The sequence below is a fragment of the Hoplias malabaricus genome, chromosome 7 (assembly GCF_029633855.1).
Source record: "Hoplias malabaricus isolate fHopMal1 chromosome 7, fHopMal1.hap1, whole genome shotgun sequence".
NCBI classification, from domain to species: domain Eukaryota; kingdom Metazoa; phylum Chordata; class Actinopteri; order Characiformes; family Erythrinidae; genus Hoplias; species Hoplias malabaricus.
In genome coordinates, this window is record NC_089806.1 from 23,769,167 (window position 1) to 23,786,551 (window position 17,385).

Here is a 17,385-nt window from a genome sequence, read left to right on the forward strand (position 1 = left end):
GTTTCAGTTGCTGCATATCTTGATGTTATGGTGTGGTATATGGGGTACAAAGATAGTGGGGACATTCTTCATCAGTGGAAACCTCAAGGCCACTGGATATGCGAAATTGCTACATGATGATGTGTTTTCCTCTTTATGCACTGAAGCTGGCACGTTCCCTGAGTTTTTCCAGCAAGATGGTGCACCACCACATTATGGGTGTCAGGTCCAAGCATTCCTAGATGAAGAGTTTCCTGGAAAGTGGATTGGTCGTCGTGTGCCAGTTGAATGGCCCCCAAGGTCTCCCGATCTGATCCCCTTAGACTTTTATCTTTGGGGTCATCTGAAGGCAATTGTCTATGCTGTGAAGATACGAGATGTGCAGCACCTGAAACTACGGATACTGGAAGCCTGTGTTAGCATTTCTCCTGCGGTGTTGCTATCAGTGTGTGAAGAGTGGGAGAAGAGGGATCCATTGACAATCCAACACAATGGGCAGCACTTTGAACATATTTTATAAGTGGTCAGAAACTTGTAAATAACTCATGAAAGAAAAAGGTTATGTTAAAACCATTCCATTTTGGCACATCATTGTTTTTCTTGTGAAGTTCCCAATAAGTCTGATGTCACATGACCCTCTTCCCATTGGGAAAAAAAACAAAAGTTGGATCCAAAATGGCCACAATGGTCACCACCCATCTTGAAAAGTTTCCCCTTCCCCATACACTAATGTGCCACAAACAGGAAGTTAATATCACCAACCATTCCCATTTTACTAAGGTGTATCCATATAAATGGCCCACCCAGTAGCTGAATTTGTATTAGCACGAAGCATAGAAGCGATGTATGGTGTAATTTGTAATGAGTGCTTGTAATATTTGTAGACTTAATTGTAGTAGTTCTTGAGCTGATTACACACACACACAACAGGCACACTAATAACACTGCTGATAACATTCAGAGATGGTCCTAGACCTTCATGTCAATACCACAAGGTGCCACATTCACATTAATGCAAGGTTAATCAGGTTTTCTGCAGTGAAGTTGTAGAGGAGATTATGACCTACACTGGCTAAGACCATCAGGGGAATGTGTTTGTGAGTATTCAATGAGTGTTAATTTATATGAAAACCTATATATTATTAGATGATAACTTGACAGGTGAATTTTCAGTGAAGGGGGGTTGTGTAGAATCTTATGATACTAATGGCATAGACTTTGGGGTCATTGGAGTTGAAAGCTTTAGGAAATAGGTGTGTGTGTAAGTAGGGAGAGAGAATAAGAGTGTTTGGACTGTGATATGCAGACTTGCACACAGTGTTAAAAATAAGGGAGGCATTGTGAGAGACATGAGCCAGACAGTGTGAGAATGAATGATTAGGTGGTTACAATGACATGGAGGAGAGGAGAGGTAGGAAAACAAAACTGAGCTGAAATGCAGACACATCAGAGAACGAGAGGGAAACATGGAGGGACCAAGGGAGAACAGCCAAGAGGGGTTTGGAGAAGGGGGGTGGGGGACATTTCAAGGCTGGCTGGCGTTTCCATGGAGATAGAGCAAGAGAACGATGTCTTACGCTCTGGTTGGTCCAGACATGTTAAGCTCACCCCCAACCTTCCCTCAGAGAGGAGAGCTAGGGACCAAAAGAAAAAGATGCACTGGGTAGGAATAGGTTGAGTTTAAGATCAGGCTTTTATCTTTCTTTCAAGAATGCTGTATGATGCTCTTTGATGTCCCCATTCAGTCATAGACACTAAAACCTTATCTCTGTTCATCAGAATTACATATTGTACAAACATGTATCGCAGTTTTTGTCCATGTTTAGTTTACTACTATATTTTACACAGCAGCTGTCCTTCACATTGTGTGAAAGTTTCATTATGAATGGACCAATGGATCAATGACTATGCGTTTAGTCTCATCCTCTTTCTCAGCATAACCGTCTGCATATCTGCAGCCCTGCCCTATAAGTTGACTGGATTGGTTTCTTTGTTTATCAACATAAGGAACCCCGACTATCTGAATTCACCTTTTTTTTTTTTTTTATAACACCATGGTTGCAACATGTAAATGTTCAGCCATGACTTTGACTGCTTAGTTCTCTTTTTATATATAAATTAAAAAAACAAAATATTCAATAAAATCCATGTAATTGTTGGATATGCTCTCAGGCTGTTTTCAGTCTAGGCGTTTCTGTGTAAAAATAGAAATGTTGCCCTGACAGATTTACTGATATAGCGAATACAGGAATCGCACACATTGTAAGTATAACAACTTTAATGTGGTAATTCCGCTTGATATATTTTATCTGCCTATCTAGTTAGATTAGCTAGATATCTGAATTGAAGTATTAGGCAAAATATCTAGTGGTAACATTGTAAAGCTCCTAATATTAAACGAATAACTAGAATATTTCTCAGTGGCACTCTGCCCTTGCTGCTAATTGTATCTCTGCAGTCTGCATCTATTATGTGTACAAATACTTTAGTAAGGTGTAATTGTAAGTTTTTACATTTTAGCTGTTTTTTGTTTACAAAATGACAATGACTACATTCACAATGGCTAACATTGAAATCACAGCCTTTAAATCTACTAAACCAAACCTCAATACAATATCCAGTGGAGCAGAAAGGTCAGTGCACATTTTAGCTGTGCTTTTTCCTTAGTAGAACTCCTAATGAATACATTGGTTACTTTTTGCTAAATGAGCTGACAATTTCCATTTTTAATACTAAGCACCAGTTTCCAGAAAATGAGAAAAGAGCAGGATAATATTTAAATGTTGAATTACTCGTTACACAAAAAATGCTTTAAAATATTTTTATTCCTAATATAAACATTACAAATGCTACAATGAGTTAGTCAGTAAAATCATAGAGATAATTTCAAGCCCGGTGCGCCACAGTAAACATGCTAGTTTGCTGCATGTCAAATTACAGTTCCTCTGATCACAAGTTTTGTGTATTATTAGCACTGGAGTTTGTCACAGATACAGACATTTATAGTTCCACGTCCATGTAAAGAGAGAGAAATCTGGACACAGAGATGTTGTATCTGAGATTTACAGGTTCCACCTACATTGCAAATGTGTTGGATTGTTGAGAGCAAACTGGTTGCTGAATTGATGTGGCTGCATAATTAATGGCATGCACTGTCACAGAACCACAAAACTGAGAATAACAGTGTACACTGGGTCAGGTCGCAATTTAAATATGGATTTGCAGTAATGAGCCAAATAACATTTCTACTTAATCTGTACAGTAGCACCCTAGTATATCACTAAGAAGGTACTGCAGTGTGTCTGCAGTCTTCCATGTCTTTGCTGTGCAAAGCTACTGTTTGTTTCTTTGGAGGCATGCTGTGATATTTCAGCTGTGATGTGTTATAGTAGGATGAGCCATATGGCAGGGCGTGAACACAGGTAGAACTGGGCTTTGTTTCTATCACTGTCTGCTATTTCAATACGTAGTGAGCTATCTAAATGATAAAAATTTTCACTCGAGTGATCTTTAGCACCAGGTGGGGAATGAGGACTGATTTAATGGCTGTCTAACTAGGTGAAATCCATCTGTTTTATTATGCGTGTATGAGTATGAAGAAGAATGATTTCTATGATGAGACAATATTCTCATCTTCACCTTTCTCAAATACAAAGAGACACAAGTGTCTGTCTGCTTGTCTATGCCTGTCTGTCTGCATGTCTATGATTGCCAGTCTGTCTGTCTGTCTGTCTGCATGTCTATGATTGCCAGTCTGTCTGCATGTCTATGACTGCCAGTCTGTCTGGCACTGTTTCTTGGGGTGGGGGATGGCTGCATCAAGAGATTGATTGCACTTGTTCAATGTCTTCTCTGCCAGTACTGATGGTAATATCTGGCATCGGTGTATTGGCCAATTCATAGTACTATCCCATACCAGTGATAAACATGCAGTCTTATGCAAATGTCTTAGACACCTTATCAAAGTTTAAAATCATTTATGTTAACACTGAGTATTATTCTAGTAACAATCAGTGTTAATGTCATGCTAAGTAAGCTTGGTTTTGTGAAATTTAAAGTATTCTTAACCACAATCCTATATTGCATACGAGAGACATTTTTATATATTGTGTTAGACAATGAATAACACAAAAACAGTACTCTACAGTAATCTGTAGATAAACAAGGCTAGTGTCATTAGCGGTTAGGCCTAATATGGTCACTATCAATTATGTTAATGATAAACATTAATTAATGATAAACAATAATTAATTGCCAGTATAAGTATTTATTTTTATATGCAGATGCATCTCAAAAATAAAACTTCATTTTGTTGATAATTTAATTCAAAACGGTAAAACATTTCAAGCCATTTTTGTTTTACATTTGACATTTTATTGAAAAATTCTGTATCTAAAAGTTTATATTTTATTTTTAGTTTGAGTATATTACTCTTCAGAGAGTAGAATTATTATTTATTTCGCTGTCTAGTTTAGCACACGTAACCACAATCATGGGCTAAGCCTGCTCACTGGACAGTTGCCCAGAAGACTCATTGACAACCTACACAAGGAGAAAAAGCCACAGAAGGTCACTGCTGAAAAGGCTTGGCTGTTTGTAGAGTGCTGTATCAAAGCTTTCTCCTTGAGTAATTGAATATCACGTTGCATTTCTTGATGCAGTGGCACACTAACTGTAGCATGACAGTTTCTTAGGCAGTGCAATCTGAGGGCTTGAAGAACACACTAATTTAACATTGAAGTCTAGCTTTACTCTACATGGACTGGTATTTCTCCAGACTTCCTGAATTTCACAGTGTCAAGTATGGTATATGATAACAGGTCTTACATTTGTAAATGTTTTCTGTTTGATCTTATGACATCTAATAATTGGAAATACTTTTCCTGATTTTCACGAGGTATAAGACATTCAATGCTATCGAATTTTTAAAATGCTTTATTAATTTTGAAGACAAGTCACAAATTCAAAATCCCATTTTTAAGATGTTAACTTTTTAATTTATATAAAATTATATTTACTTATTTATTTTTTTTATCAAGTAAGTGAGATTAACTGATTTATGCGAGAGCCAATACCAGTCTAGTATATAGGATTTGTACACCATTTAATACTGATTAATCATACAGGAATAATTGGATCCCACATGTCGTTATGTACCAAATCTGCTGTGCCCTTCCTCACTAGATAAACGACGACGACTACCTTTTAATTCTAGTGGGGATACTGCAACACACAAACACACCGATCTGTACAGTAACAGATGGGGCTTGTGATGCTGAAGCACTGGGCTCAGGCTCAGTATGGGTTTGTTATCAATTTTTCAGTCCCCACATGCACTACATTACTTCTCCTGCTCCTAAAAGCTTGTTAAATGGATTTTAAAGGCCACCTAAAGGCCAGGCTGTCGATTCTCACTGCCCCATAACACCCCCCTTATCCTTCTGTTTTTCTCTCCTTCTTTCTCTCTCTCTCTTACCATACCATCTCTCACTCATTCACTGTCATCACCCTCTGTCCTCCAATCTTTCAAGCCTTACTCTCTCTCTCTCACTCTCTCTCTCTCTCTCTCTCTCTCTCTCTCTCTCTCTCTCTCTGTTTAAACACATTACAATCAAGTGACTTGGAAGGATGCTATTGGACCAAATGCATCTTGTTGCCAGGCAACTCATTTCATCTGTCTCCTGGCGTCTGTGGATAATTGCAAGGTTTTTTTTGTAGAGACAGAAGGGGAGAGAGAGTGCAGTGTGTGTGTGTGTGTGTGTGTGTGTGTGTAAACAGCTGAATGTCAGGTTTCATGTGTGTGTGAGGTCACCATGAGAAACCTAATCTGTGCTTCTTGCTTCTTTTACTTTGCTTTGTTTGTAAATCACAAATGTCCCACAGCAAGAGCAGAAAAAAAAGAGACCAGTGTGTGGCTAGGGGAAACGGGACAAACGACAGACATACAGAACCAGGAAAGGCATCTAGAAATTGTTACAGAGTAATTGTTTGGCCCAGTGATTTAGAGTGTGCTGGAGACCACATGGACCTAGGTGAGGTGAAGCAGAGTGAATGTATGATTTGGGGAATGTATGTAATTGCAGTTTATTAATGTCATGGTTCAGTGATTGATATGTTAACACTCAGAGCTTCATTGTCATGATCGCAGCCCAAACAAATGGCAGAACATTTTATCTTGCTTGTGGCAGAACATACTAATATATACATGCAGTGAACATTTTATGTAGGATTACGACAACATATTAGTTAACACATTGGTTTCTTTAATATAGATTTTTCCCTGAAATGGATTTTTTTTTCTGACGCTAATTATTTTATTTATATATACAGTCATGTTATCTCCTGCTGATTTTTTTCAATCCCCTGTAGATGCAGTTTTATTTTTGCTGGGTTATTTCACTTAAGATTATGTCATTAGCTAGTTCCGGAATGGCTCCCTATTCACTGTTCCCTATATTATTTACTATATAGTGCACTATTATAGGGAACTGAATTCAGGAATGTAGTGAATGATTTCGAAATCTACCTCATGCAGGTTTTCACCAGGCAGAACAGTAGATTATGGGTAATCTGATATCTGTTAGTGTACATGGGTTGCACACTACTTTTTGCAGTGCATTGTGAGATTGTTTGAGTGCACTGCAAATTGTCCACTATTGTCGCATTTCCACCGCATGGGTCCGGCTCTAATCGACTTGACTCAACTCGACTTGACACACTTAAAGCTTGTCGCTTTTCCACTGGCAGGAATCACCTGCTAAATTGACCTGGTGAAGTTGCAAAACTCCGTCTCTAACAGGAATTGCTGGCTTTTCAAAAACCACAACGGCAGTGGAAAATTTAGGCGCTATTTACTCATCGTGTATTCGTGTGCTCTTTTTGTCTTTTGGATTGAACATGGCTCAGTTCTCACAGATCAATCTCACAGATCACTTGCACGTTCAGGTTTCACTGAAACTTTTTGTTGGCCACCGACCCAAGGAGCATATGAACCCCTTCAAAACACCTTGAGGTAAAGTTACGAGCTGCTGCTGTGAGTCAGATAAAAATAAACATGAAAGCTGCTGTAACTTTCGTGGTGATTGACATGGCTCTGGCCAGTCAGCGCTCTGCAGGGCTTACACGTCACCATTTAGTACCTGCTCAGCACAGTTGGAACCCGGAGGGAGCTGGGACTGAAAACCTACCCGGTTCCAGGAACCAGGTACCAGATTTGGCCAGTGGAAAAGCATGAGTCATGCCGGGTTGAGTAGAGTAGTGTAGATTTTATGCAGTGGAAAAGTGCTATAAGTTTTCAGACACTACAAAAAAATGGCGCAACCCCAAAATAGTGAATATATATATATTCACTATATAGTGAACAGGGGGCAGTTTTCAGCCAGAGTGTTAATCTTTGGCTAGCAGAAATATGAATAACTCAACCACCAACCTAATCTAACAAAAATTTTTAAAACTACAGCAATGTACATCTCGGGCTATCATCAGGATAAAACAAGTGGACTCTTTAGTAGTACTTTATTATACACTGAACACACAGCTAAGTATCATCACACAAAGACTGTCCACTACCATACAACACGACTCATCACAGTCTGAACAGATTTTCTTTGAGGTCACAGTGTCCTCAGTGTTCCAGCAAGATGGCAAGGTCACATGGTTTTTATACCAAGGAGCAGAGCTGCATAAGATGAAAGCTCCTTTCCAGTTCATTTTCTTTTTTGTAAGAGGTTATATTAAGGCATAAAAGCGTAGCAGACATGTTCATCTCACGACATTTAATCATTTAATTGTTTGTGCACAAGTATGTTTATCCATACTGTTTTGTGCTTGTGTACAAGATACAAGAGTTCTGTGATATGCTTCTTGTTGCTTATAATAGTTAGGCCATTAGCTTTTGACTAAGGCATGACTACCAGTCTGGTCACTTTATCTCTAAAAGGGCAAGGGATGTGGAACTGCTGGACAAAGCAATGGAGGCAGAGCTTTTCAGTAACAAATGATGAACCTGCCTCTTGTATAATTCAACAACACTGCCATATAAGAGGGCTCTCTTTCTTTCCAGTGTTGAATTTAGACAAAAGAGAAGAAAACCATCAAAGCATAAAGTCTTCACTTATGTACAGATTGGCTTCATTTATAATTTAATGTCAGCATATTGTAGAATAAAATTGGGTGTTATATCAGTGTTTCAACTTGCCACTGCACATCAGTCAAAGACAATGAACATCCTCAAGAAGATTTTTGTCGTGTAAGTTTCCACACAAATAAATAAATGCAGAGTTTTTATTTTTAGTGAATGGAACAGAAGATCTGAAAAACAAAGAAAAACATGTCTGAAGCTGTAATGTTGTGGTCAAGATTGGTTTTGAGGTTTGACAGACACCTCGAAAATACTTAAAGACCTAACCTCGATCTTGTGTCTACTGATATTACGTAGCAGTAGTTTTCCTAAAAACAACTCTAATTTGTTAAAAAGTTCCAAGTGGTCTCAGTGCACTTTCTCAATGGACCTCATCCAATTTGATTCAGATACACTGATATGCAGTCCTAAGATAAATATCTATAAGATAAATGTGTTATCCGGACTCACACATCAGTAATTACACTGCAGTAACATACCATGTATTTATAAGGGAAAGAGAAAGTAGGGACCGTGGGGTTTGTTGTGTCATTAGAATGTTCAGCTGAACAAAAACAGTTGCAGCAGATGCACTAGTGGGTATAAGATAATGTGGTAGTTCTCTTAGTCTGCACTTCGTTACCTTTTTTTATTTTTTATTTTTTTTTTTTATTTTTTTTTTTTTTTTTTGGTTCCTCTTCACTGTAATGATCTGGAGAGTATTTTGCTTTGAGTTGGCACCGAAGGTGATTTTATAGGGATGAGATGAGGACTATGTTTCTCATTGGATTGAGATGAGGATGCTCCAGTACCAATAGCTAATGGGAAATCATGAAAAGTAATGCTGTGTATTTGTGTGAGATAGAAGAAGGGAGAGGGAGGAAAAAAAGAAAAGCCTATCACTGAAAATACAGGCTGGCAGTCTGTGTGTTTATGCTCTAGTTTTGGCAGAGGATGTCAAAGAAAGCTTTGAAGAAATGTAGGTTAGCATGAATCTGATACAAACAAAAACCTAGTTATGCTATATGACTCAAAGGTGATTGTAATGGTATAGTTTGAAAAGAGTATTAAGGCAAAGCGGTTTAGGTTGGACTATGTACTAGACCCTGGGGCACTCCAAAAGAGCAGCCATGTTCTTGCTTTTAAGGAAAATGTGTGCCTGTGAGTAGGAGTCTGTTTGTGCGTTATTTTAGTTTTCATGAATCACCAAGCAAATGCACTTTAAAGCTATATTTCCACAGTTTTTATTATTTTCAGATTTGTTTTGTGTGTCATATTTTTTGACATGTTAATTGTCGCCGTCCAATGAAAAACGTGTGTATATGCATTTATTGTAGTGTTACCTGAGAATCTGTTTTTATATCCCATGTCATTGCTGATTCATATTATTCACGTTATTTAAATGCATAATTATGCTAAAATATTTAATTGGTGTGGCTGCAGCATTTAAATGCACCAAATTATAAGTGATGTACAATATATCAGCACTCGATATATTATTTGTCCAAATGTGTATCTTTTATTTATTGTTATCGGTCTGATATTGGTCTGATATTTAGCCGATATTATAAGCCGATTGCACATATGCACTGACGCCTGTAAATGCACAACTATGTGTATGTGCAATGTGGACATTTTTCACAGTTTCTGCAGAGAATATTTTCTGGTATTAAAATTCTCCATGGTGAAAACTAATTTAAAATATCAGTGACGCGCCATATACACATACAGATAGCTGCGTAAAACAAACACACACACACACACACACACACAGCAGGTTAAACAACAGAAAGATACTCTCAACTACCAAAGTGCAGGAGCCATTCTTATATAAAATGCATGAAAATATATAGAGAGTCATTCAGCACCTGAATTTATTACTGAAACACAACGAAAAACGATTACAAACTCTCGCTCAAACACTCTTCCCTCGCTCAGAGCCACTTTATGCCGCTCTCTCCCTCACTTTCCAGAACAACTAATATAATTAAAAGATAAAAATTAAAAAGTTCAGGAATGTACAGATACTGAAGAAAAGGCTTGTCCTATGACAACCTATGATAAAATATTTTTTGCATTAATCCAATATAAATTTGCTTTAATTACAAAAAGATAAAATGATAGGTTATTAATATTGGTGCTAATTATCAGTTATAGAATCAGCCCAAAAAATTCATAATTGGTGCTTGCCTCAAAATTATACTTACCTGCTTTTCATGTTCTTTATGCCATAACATTGCAAGAGATAACATAATTATAATAACATATTGTTGATTATTCGGCTGGTAATAAAATATCATCTTATGGTGGTTGATTGCAGTTTCACATCGCTAGTGTGATCAAATATGATGCACATAAGGATTTTATTTTTCTTCCCAGGTACGTGAACACTTTGCTGAAGCTGGTTCCTCAGGTACTACAGCTACAAGACCAGTTACGAGAAGCAGTACAGAATGGAGACATGGAGACTTCCCATGGGATTTGCCGAATTGCTGTCTCTCTGGGAGAGAACCATTCTAGGTAAACACTGATTATAAGTGACATTGTTTGTGATATGGTTGACAGTAGGCATGATTGAAAGGCACTGGTTTGTTTAATGTGAAATTCACAACTGTTTAACTTGTATAATCTGTATTTGTGCTGTGTATGTAAATGTAGGTGCTGGTGAGTAATTATATGGTGCTCTTCACTGGTCTCAGTGGGCAAGTGCACTAGCTGAGTGTGCAGTTTGTAGCACTGAGGGTATAACAATAGCTCTCCAGATACTCCAGGGCTGCTCACACCACAATAACTCCATGCCTACAGATTCTGCATACACAGAACAACATACTGAATCAGCCTTTGCATTGTTCTCTATTATAAGAGCTTAATCATAACCCAGAAAGTACAAAAAAAATGTGATTGCTTATTTTTTACATTAGCACCACTTAAAATTTAACAATAAAGTATGACAAATTGATGTTACAGTGCTAGTACACTTTTGACACACCATGCTTAAGAAAGATCCTTCTCCTTATTCAGTCAAGTGTATTATAAATTTTAGAGTAGACTGCAAAACTATGAAATTAGATGTAGACCAGTGACCAACATTGTTCTTAACAAATCACACCTTAAACTTACATGGTTTAAAATCTTCCCCGTGCAAGTAAATGGTGTTTGAAGAACCAGAGTATTGACAATCAGTTTGCCAGAAGGTCAAAGTGACATTTTGACATTTTTCAGGGATGGTTAATTTGATGAACATTTGTACTAGATATTGCCTTTTATTCATATCAATAGCTCAGATTTTGTTACCAACCATGCTTAAAATTGAACACACATTTTATTTGTGTCTCTCAAGTTGCCCTCAGCTTCATCTCTGCTATAGGCATGGATGAGATTCTGTAATAAAGTAAAAAAATGTTCCTGCTCTCTGAAGATACACTCGTCATGATGTGCACATACTAGAATATATTGTCTGTGTGCTTTTTTAAATTATTTATATTTTTCCCCTCCTGCCATGCCATATTGGTATCCTCGGTAGTCGTGTCAACAAACAACAGAACTGCACTGCCCTTCTCAACAGGCCATCCCGTTTCAGTGCATTTTCTAAAGTTCAATCAGAAATAGAACTCATTGATGCTAGGGGATGTAGTTACCTCTCAAAACAACAAACCATATCAGAGAAGTGTTAATTATAAGAACAGTCTCTAGAAAAACCCTCTATTGTCCAAATGCATGTTTGGGGCAATGTACATAGAGCAGTAGTTTAAATTAAAAATAAAGAAGACATGCTCATGCACAAGAAAATATCAAAATCATTTGATGTAGAAATCAGTTGTAAGCATTTAAACAAAAATGTGAACATTCTAATAGTTGTAATTAGACACCAAGTAATATTATCCAATATCTGTAATATTGACACCAAGCATTTAAAATCGGAACGATAATAGTTTCAAAACAGTGGGAGCTGTCTGCCTCCTCCCCACACATGCTAGATACATGTGTCTGTTGCGCCAGGTTCTTGAATGCTCCGTTCCACCTTAAGAGCTGAAGCTAGCGCTTTTGAAAGTTTTTGAAGCAACTTTTACTTCACTTTATCGATTTAAGTCACACAAACCAATTGTATTATTCAACTAATTATTCACAATTTTCGTATTCAAACATTTAGTTCCACCATAAATGTCTGTTTAAGTCTTATTTGCCTTGTTCTCTAGGTTCTTATTAAATACTCATTAAACGGCTAATACCACCTTAAACAGCTATGCAAAGCTAAAGTTAGCAATAGGATTTATAAACAAAACTCGTTTTGAAGCACTTCTCATTTCCCATTTTTATCCTTTTAAAACGCACATCTCAGTGTACATCATGTCACTAAAACATCTACCTACTTGTAAACGTTTACATTTGCTGTGTGCTACCAAGCTTGATTTCTCCGTTCCACCTTAAATAGGTGAATATGCGAGGCTTTTCAAACACAATTCTTTCTAGTTAATTTGTTTAAAACACACACACACACACACACACACACCACGGAGAAACACACATGAATCGTTATCAATTTCTTTAAAACAAGCAAACAAAGGTATTTGGACTTCAATCATGTTATTCACCTTCATATAAAACAGTCTTTCAAATGTCACCATGCCTCACTTTCTTTATATAAAACACACAACCTATGGTCTTTACTCCTTTTAATCTATACATAGGCATCTGTATTTTATATATATATATTTTTTTCAGGAATAATTTGCTGTTAACTGTTCAGGAGGAAATTAGCCAGCTCTGGCTCTGTTCTGTAGTGTTGTTGCTTGTAAATTGCCTCAACTTTTAAAATGAAAGGCATTTTACTTCGTCTCTGGTCATGGAGATTCTTAGAAGGGCAATGGGGCTTTTTGGGTCCGGTAAAATGTAACATTAACTCTGTTCATTTCATGGCTGCAAGACACTGTTTGTAGACCTGGCCACACGGTGGACTGTAAAATGATTGGACAGAGGGCGGGATCACAGGAGCTCTGCTCCGGACTGGGCACTTCTCAAAGAGAATATACTGATTTAGCAATGCTGTGAGAGGCAGCAGTGTTTTAGCTTTGGCTGTTTCCTTAATCTATGATCACACACCCTGGACATTTTATGACTAAGTACAATAAATATCTTACAGATTACTCCTTTAATATGTATATTTAACACACAAGCACTTGAATTTAACCTATTATAGTCTTGGTTACGTTCTCATGTTCATGCCATCTCCTACATTCATTTACCGTAATAGCATGAGTATACGTGCCTGATAGCGTGCAGCTGGCTGTGCTAACCCAGAAATATTAAAGGTTTATTGAGCTGTATTACCCAAAACTTAACATTTATCAAGCAAAATTAATAACGAAAGAGCACTAGTTTGTACTCTATTTGTAGTAGGTGATGTAGTTTGTGTCATTGATTTTGGACCACTTATTTATATATAGTCTGTACCTTGTTGTAACCCTCACAGGGCACTGTTGGAACAGGTGGAGCACTGGCAGAGTTTCCTGGCTCTGGTCAATATGATCATGTTCTGCACAGGCATCCCTGGCCACTACCCAGTCAACGAGACCACAAGCTCTCTCACACTCACTTTCTGGTACACTCTTCAGGTACGCAACCCCTCATAACTGAGAAACAGGAATTAGTGACAGTGTGTGATAATGCATCTATGTAAATAGCTCTTTCTTTTACTTTTGAGATTATAAAGACACCCCCAATGAACATCAAACTGCAGCTCAAATCATTCCAGAACACTCCGTCACTGCTGTGCATGCTCACTTATGATTTGTGCAGCATGTTCTTTGCATGTGTCCTTGTATTTGTGCTTGTATTTCATCAGACCTCTGTCCTCCTTTTCACATTCTTAACCTTCTTTCTTCTTGCCCTCCATTTTCTCTCACATCCCACACAGTCAGACACCCACAGTCTCACACTGTGATGTGCTATTACAGAAACTCAAAAGATCAAACATTTCATTTAGCTCACTGCAATTTATTAATAAATATTCTGTACTAAGAACGTGCTGACCAAGCATTTTGGGTAATAAGTGGTTTCTTCTAGGGTCAAGAAAGAGGGGACAGATCACTATTTGGAAATAAATAAGATGTATGGTAACAATTGACAGGGCTTCTGTTTTGGGGAATGTCCCACCCTTCAATAATAAAGCGCCAATAGGCACCTAGGTGTTGAACAAAAAACCTTTTTTCTATGGAGAGATGTACATAGATGAAAACCTGTTTTATGTGAATATTATTCCGTTTTACCTGTAGTTTTTAAAACAATACTGTGCAATATGAGTGTTTATAGGTCTCTCCCCATTCAAGGAGATTTGGACAAGTGGAAAATAATGATTTTGTAAGAGTGGAAGTTATACCAGGGAGCATTGCCAAGTAAGCCACCAAGTGAATGGGCTTCCTGTAAGGACACTTCAGATACCAGAAACTAATAATGTTTACAAATAATTATCATTACTGTAAAATGTGCATTCTTTTACGTTTTAAATAATTAAGCAGGCACTTTTATCCAATGACCCTTACTATATGTGAATATAACATTCTTCTCTGTTTATTAGTGATAGTTGAATTCTTTATGCTATTTCTCTGACAGAAGGTGATGGACGTGTTTATCATTACAGACAATATGTCTCGGAGTAGGCTCAAGTTTAAAAAAAAAATGCAGTCATTACATGTAATTTCTGTAAAATTTGAATCATTAATTAAAATTGTGATTCCATGTATGTCTGTGTTTGTAACAGGATGACATCATGTCATTTGAAGCAGAAAAGCAAGCTGTGTATCTCCAGGTCTACAGGCCTGTGTATTTCCAACTTGTGGATGTCCTACTACATAAAGCCCAATTCCCCACTGATGAAGAGTATGCCTCCTGGTCCTCTGATGAGAAAGAACAATTCAGAATCTACAGGTCTGTAAATGTATCTGTGAATATTCTTACAAAGACACCCACAGAAAATAGGAGACATATTGAAATGCAGGCCATGTTCATGTTTCACTGTGTTTTAGCTTTGCACGTCCTATAAAAATAAATAAATAAACCCAGCATATTTTTTGTTGAATTTTGTAGACTGCATCAACACTGAAGGCAGAGTGCTGTCTAGACAAAGCTGCTTTCTAGAAGTGATATTGTCTAAGGGACAACTATTTTGTCATTAACCATGACTTTTTTATTTTAGGGTGGACATATCAGACACACTGATGTACGTTTATGAGATGCTGGGAGCAGAGCTGCTTAGTAATCTGTATGACAAGCTAGGCAGGCTGCTCACCAATGCAGAACAACCAACTTCCTGGCAGGTCAGACAACACTACAACACACAACAAACAAGACTTCTTGCTGATATTTGTTGTATATGTTTTCACCCTCTAAGGTTTTCATTATACACTAAAATATGACGTGTACTGTGTATAGAGCAGCATTTTAACATGTAGTTTTTTTTTCTTGTATCTGAAGCACACAGAGGCTCTGCTGTATGGTTTCCAGTCCATAGCAGAGACGATTGATGTGAACTACTCTGATGTCATTCCTGGCCTGATCGGGCTCATTCCACGAATCAACATCAACAACGTTCAACTCGCAGACACAGTCATGTTCACTATAGGTGTGTTTTCAAGAGTTTAATATTAAACTTAAGCCCTATTTCTGCTGGATGTGTTTTATTTTGGGAGTCAGTGTGATTATTGATGACAATCATAACTTCAGTCCAGTAACAGACTGCGATATCTTTATTGTTTTGTAATTTTCATGCCAAAAGTTGTATATTACTTTTAGCATGCTAAATGCTCTAATTTAGTTAAAGAAGCCAAGCACTGTATATTGTCCATGGTTTGCTGTATAATCAGATTAATTCAATTTTCAGCCAAATTATCAACACTTTTTATTAATAATAATAATATTGCAAATGCCAAAAACCTAGAAAAACTCACCTACAACTTATTGTTCATTGAATGCTGTTCTTTGTGCTTAGTCAAAATTGATGCATATTTATAGTTGCTGTTATTCACGTTATAATCAATTTGTATAACTTGTTTTCTTTTACCCCCTTGTCATTTTTATTTTTCTTCCTCTGCTTTTTGTAGGTGCACTGGCCGAGTGGTTAGCAGATCACCCGGTGATGTTGAGCAGCGTGTTGCCATTGGTGCTGCAGGCACTAGGGAATCCAGATCTGTCTGTGTCTAGTGTGTCTACTCTAAAGAAAATCTGCAGAGAATGCAAATACGACCTGCCCCCTTACGCCACAAACATAGTTGCTGTTTCACAGGTGACAAATAAATTAACTTAAATGTGATGACTTGAAATATAGTGCTCATCTGTATACATAATATTCATAATCACATAAAAATATGCCAGTTGACGTTACAGGAAGGTTTTCTTTTATTCCTTTAACTGACAATATCACTGCAAATGGCAAGCATACGCTAAGCTTGTTAATCTGCTCATGTAAGCTAATGTTTGTCTTTTTTACTGCAGGAAGTGCTTATTAAACAGATCCACAAGGTCAGTGCCTTCTTTAACGGCAAACTCGTTTGTGTTTGTTTTTTTTTATTTTTTCCTTAGCCTTATTCGATACTTATTTATATATTTAATTAATTTATATATTAAAGTATGTGAAATCCCTCTCTCTCTCTGTCTGTCTGTCTGTAGACGAGTCAGTGTATGTGGTTGATGCAGGCCTTAGGTTTTCTGCTTTCTGCACTTCCAGTGGAGGACATTTTACGCAACCTCCACTCTCTCATCACACCCTATATCCAGCAGCTGGAGAAACTGGCTGAGGAGACAGTAAGAATTAATTACACCATTCCACATACACATAAAATATCTTCTCTGTTTGATTTAAAAACATATATCTCCCAACATTGCAACTTTACAAGAAAAGGGAAAATCCTTTATAACATACAGTGGAAGTCAATGTAGAAAGATTCCAAGTACTTCCAAATATTTCTACCGGTTCATTCATCATGAAGTTTTATTACAATGGCAAGGCAGCTGCTCTGTTCAGATGATGTAGTAAACTAAAAATCCACAAAAACCCGAAACAAGATATGTGTTTTGAATCAGGTATGCTGTCAGCATGTAAACACTAATGGTTCCAGCTCACTGTAAGGGAAACACTGCTTTGTACCTCTGAATTTCTAAATTCTTTGAGGATGTCCAAGTTCATTACCTTCTTTTTCCTTTTTTGAGGAGGTGGTGGTTCAGCTCTGATTGATTGTAGCAGTATTTGTAATTTTGTAACTAAATGTCTCCATAGAATTAGATATAAGACAGGT

At 37.3% G+C, this 17,385-nt stretch overlaps 1 protein-coding gene across 2 annotated transcripts in view; it reads left to right on the plus strand.

Annotated features, from left to right (window-relative positions):
- ipo13b (importin 13b) overlaps window positions 1–17,385 on the plus strand; it is a 43,022-nt gene that overhangs the window by 13,563 nt on the left and 12,074 nt on the right. For both annotated transcript variants that reach the window (XR_010803925.1, XM_066677634.1), the window contains exons 4-11: window positions 10,478–10,618; window positions 13,569–13,710; window positions 14,856–15,022; window positions 15,291–15,411; window positions 15,569–15,716; window positions 16,195–16,376; window positions 16,586–16,612; window positions 16,760–16,894. Coding sequence is in view for 1 of the 2 variants with exons in the window: in XM_066677634.1 (XP_066533731.1) it covers window positions 10,478–10,618; window positions 13,569–13,710; window positions 14,856–15,022; window positions 15,291–15,411; window positions 15,569–15,716; window positions 16,195–16,376; window positions 16,586–16,612; window positions 16,760–16,894 (1,063 nt within the window). In the remaining variant the exon portion in view is untranslated. The remainder of the gene's footprint in view (window positions 1–10,477; window positions 10,619–13,568; window positions 13,711–14,855; window positions 15,023–15,290; window positions 15,412–15,568; window positions 15,717–16,194; window positions 16,377–16,585; window positions 16,613–16,759; window positions 16,895–17,385) is intronic.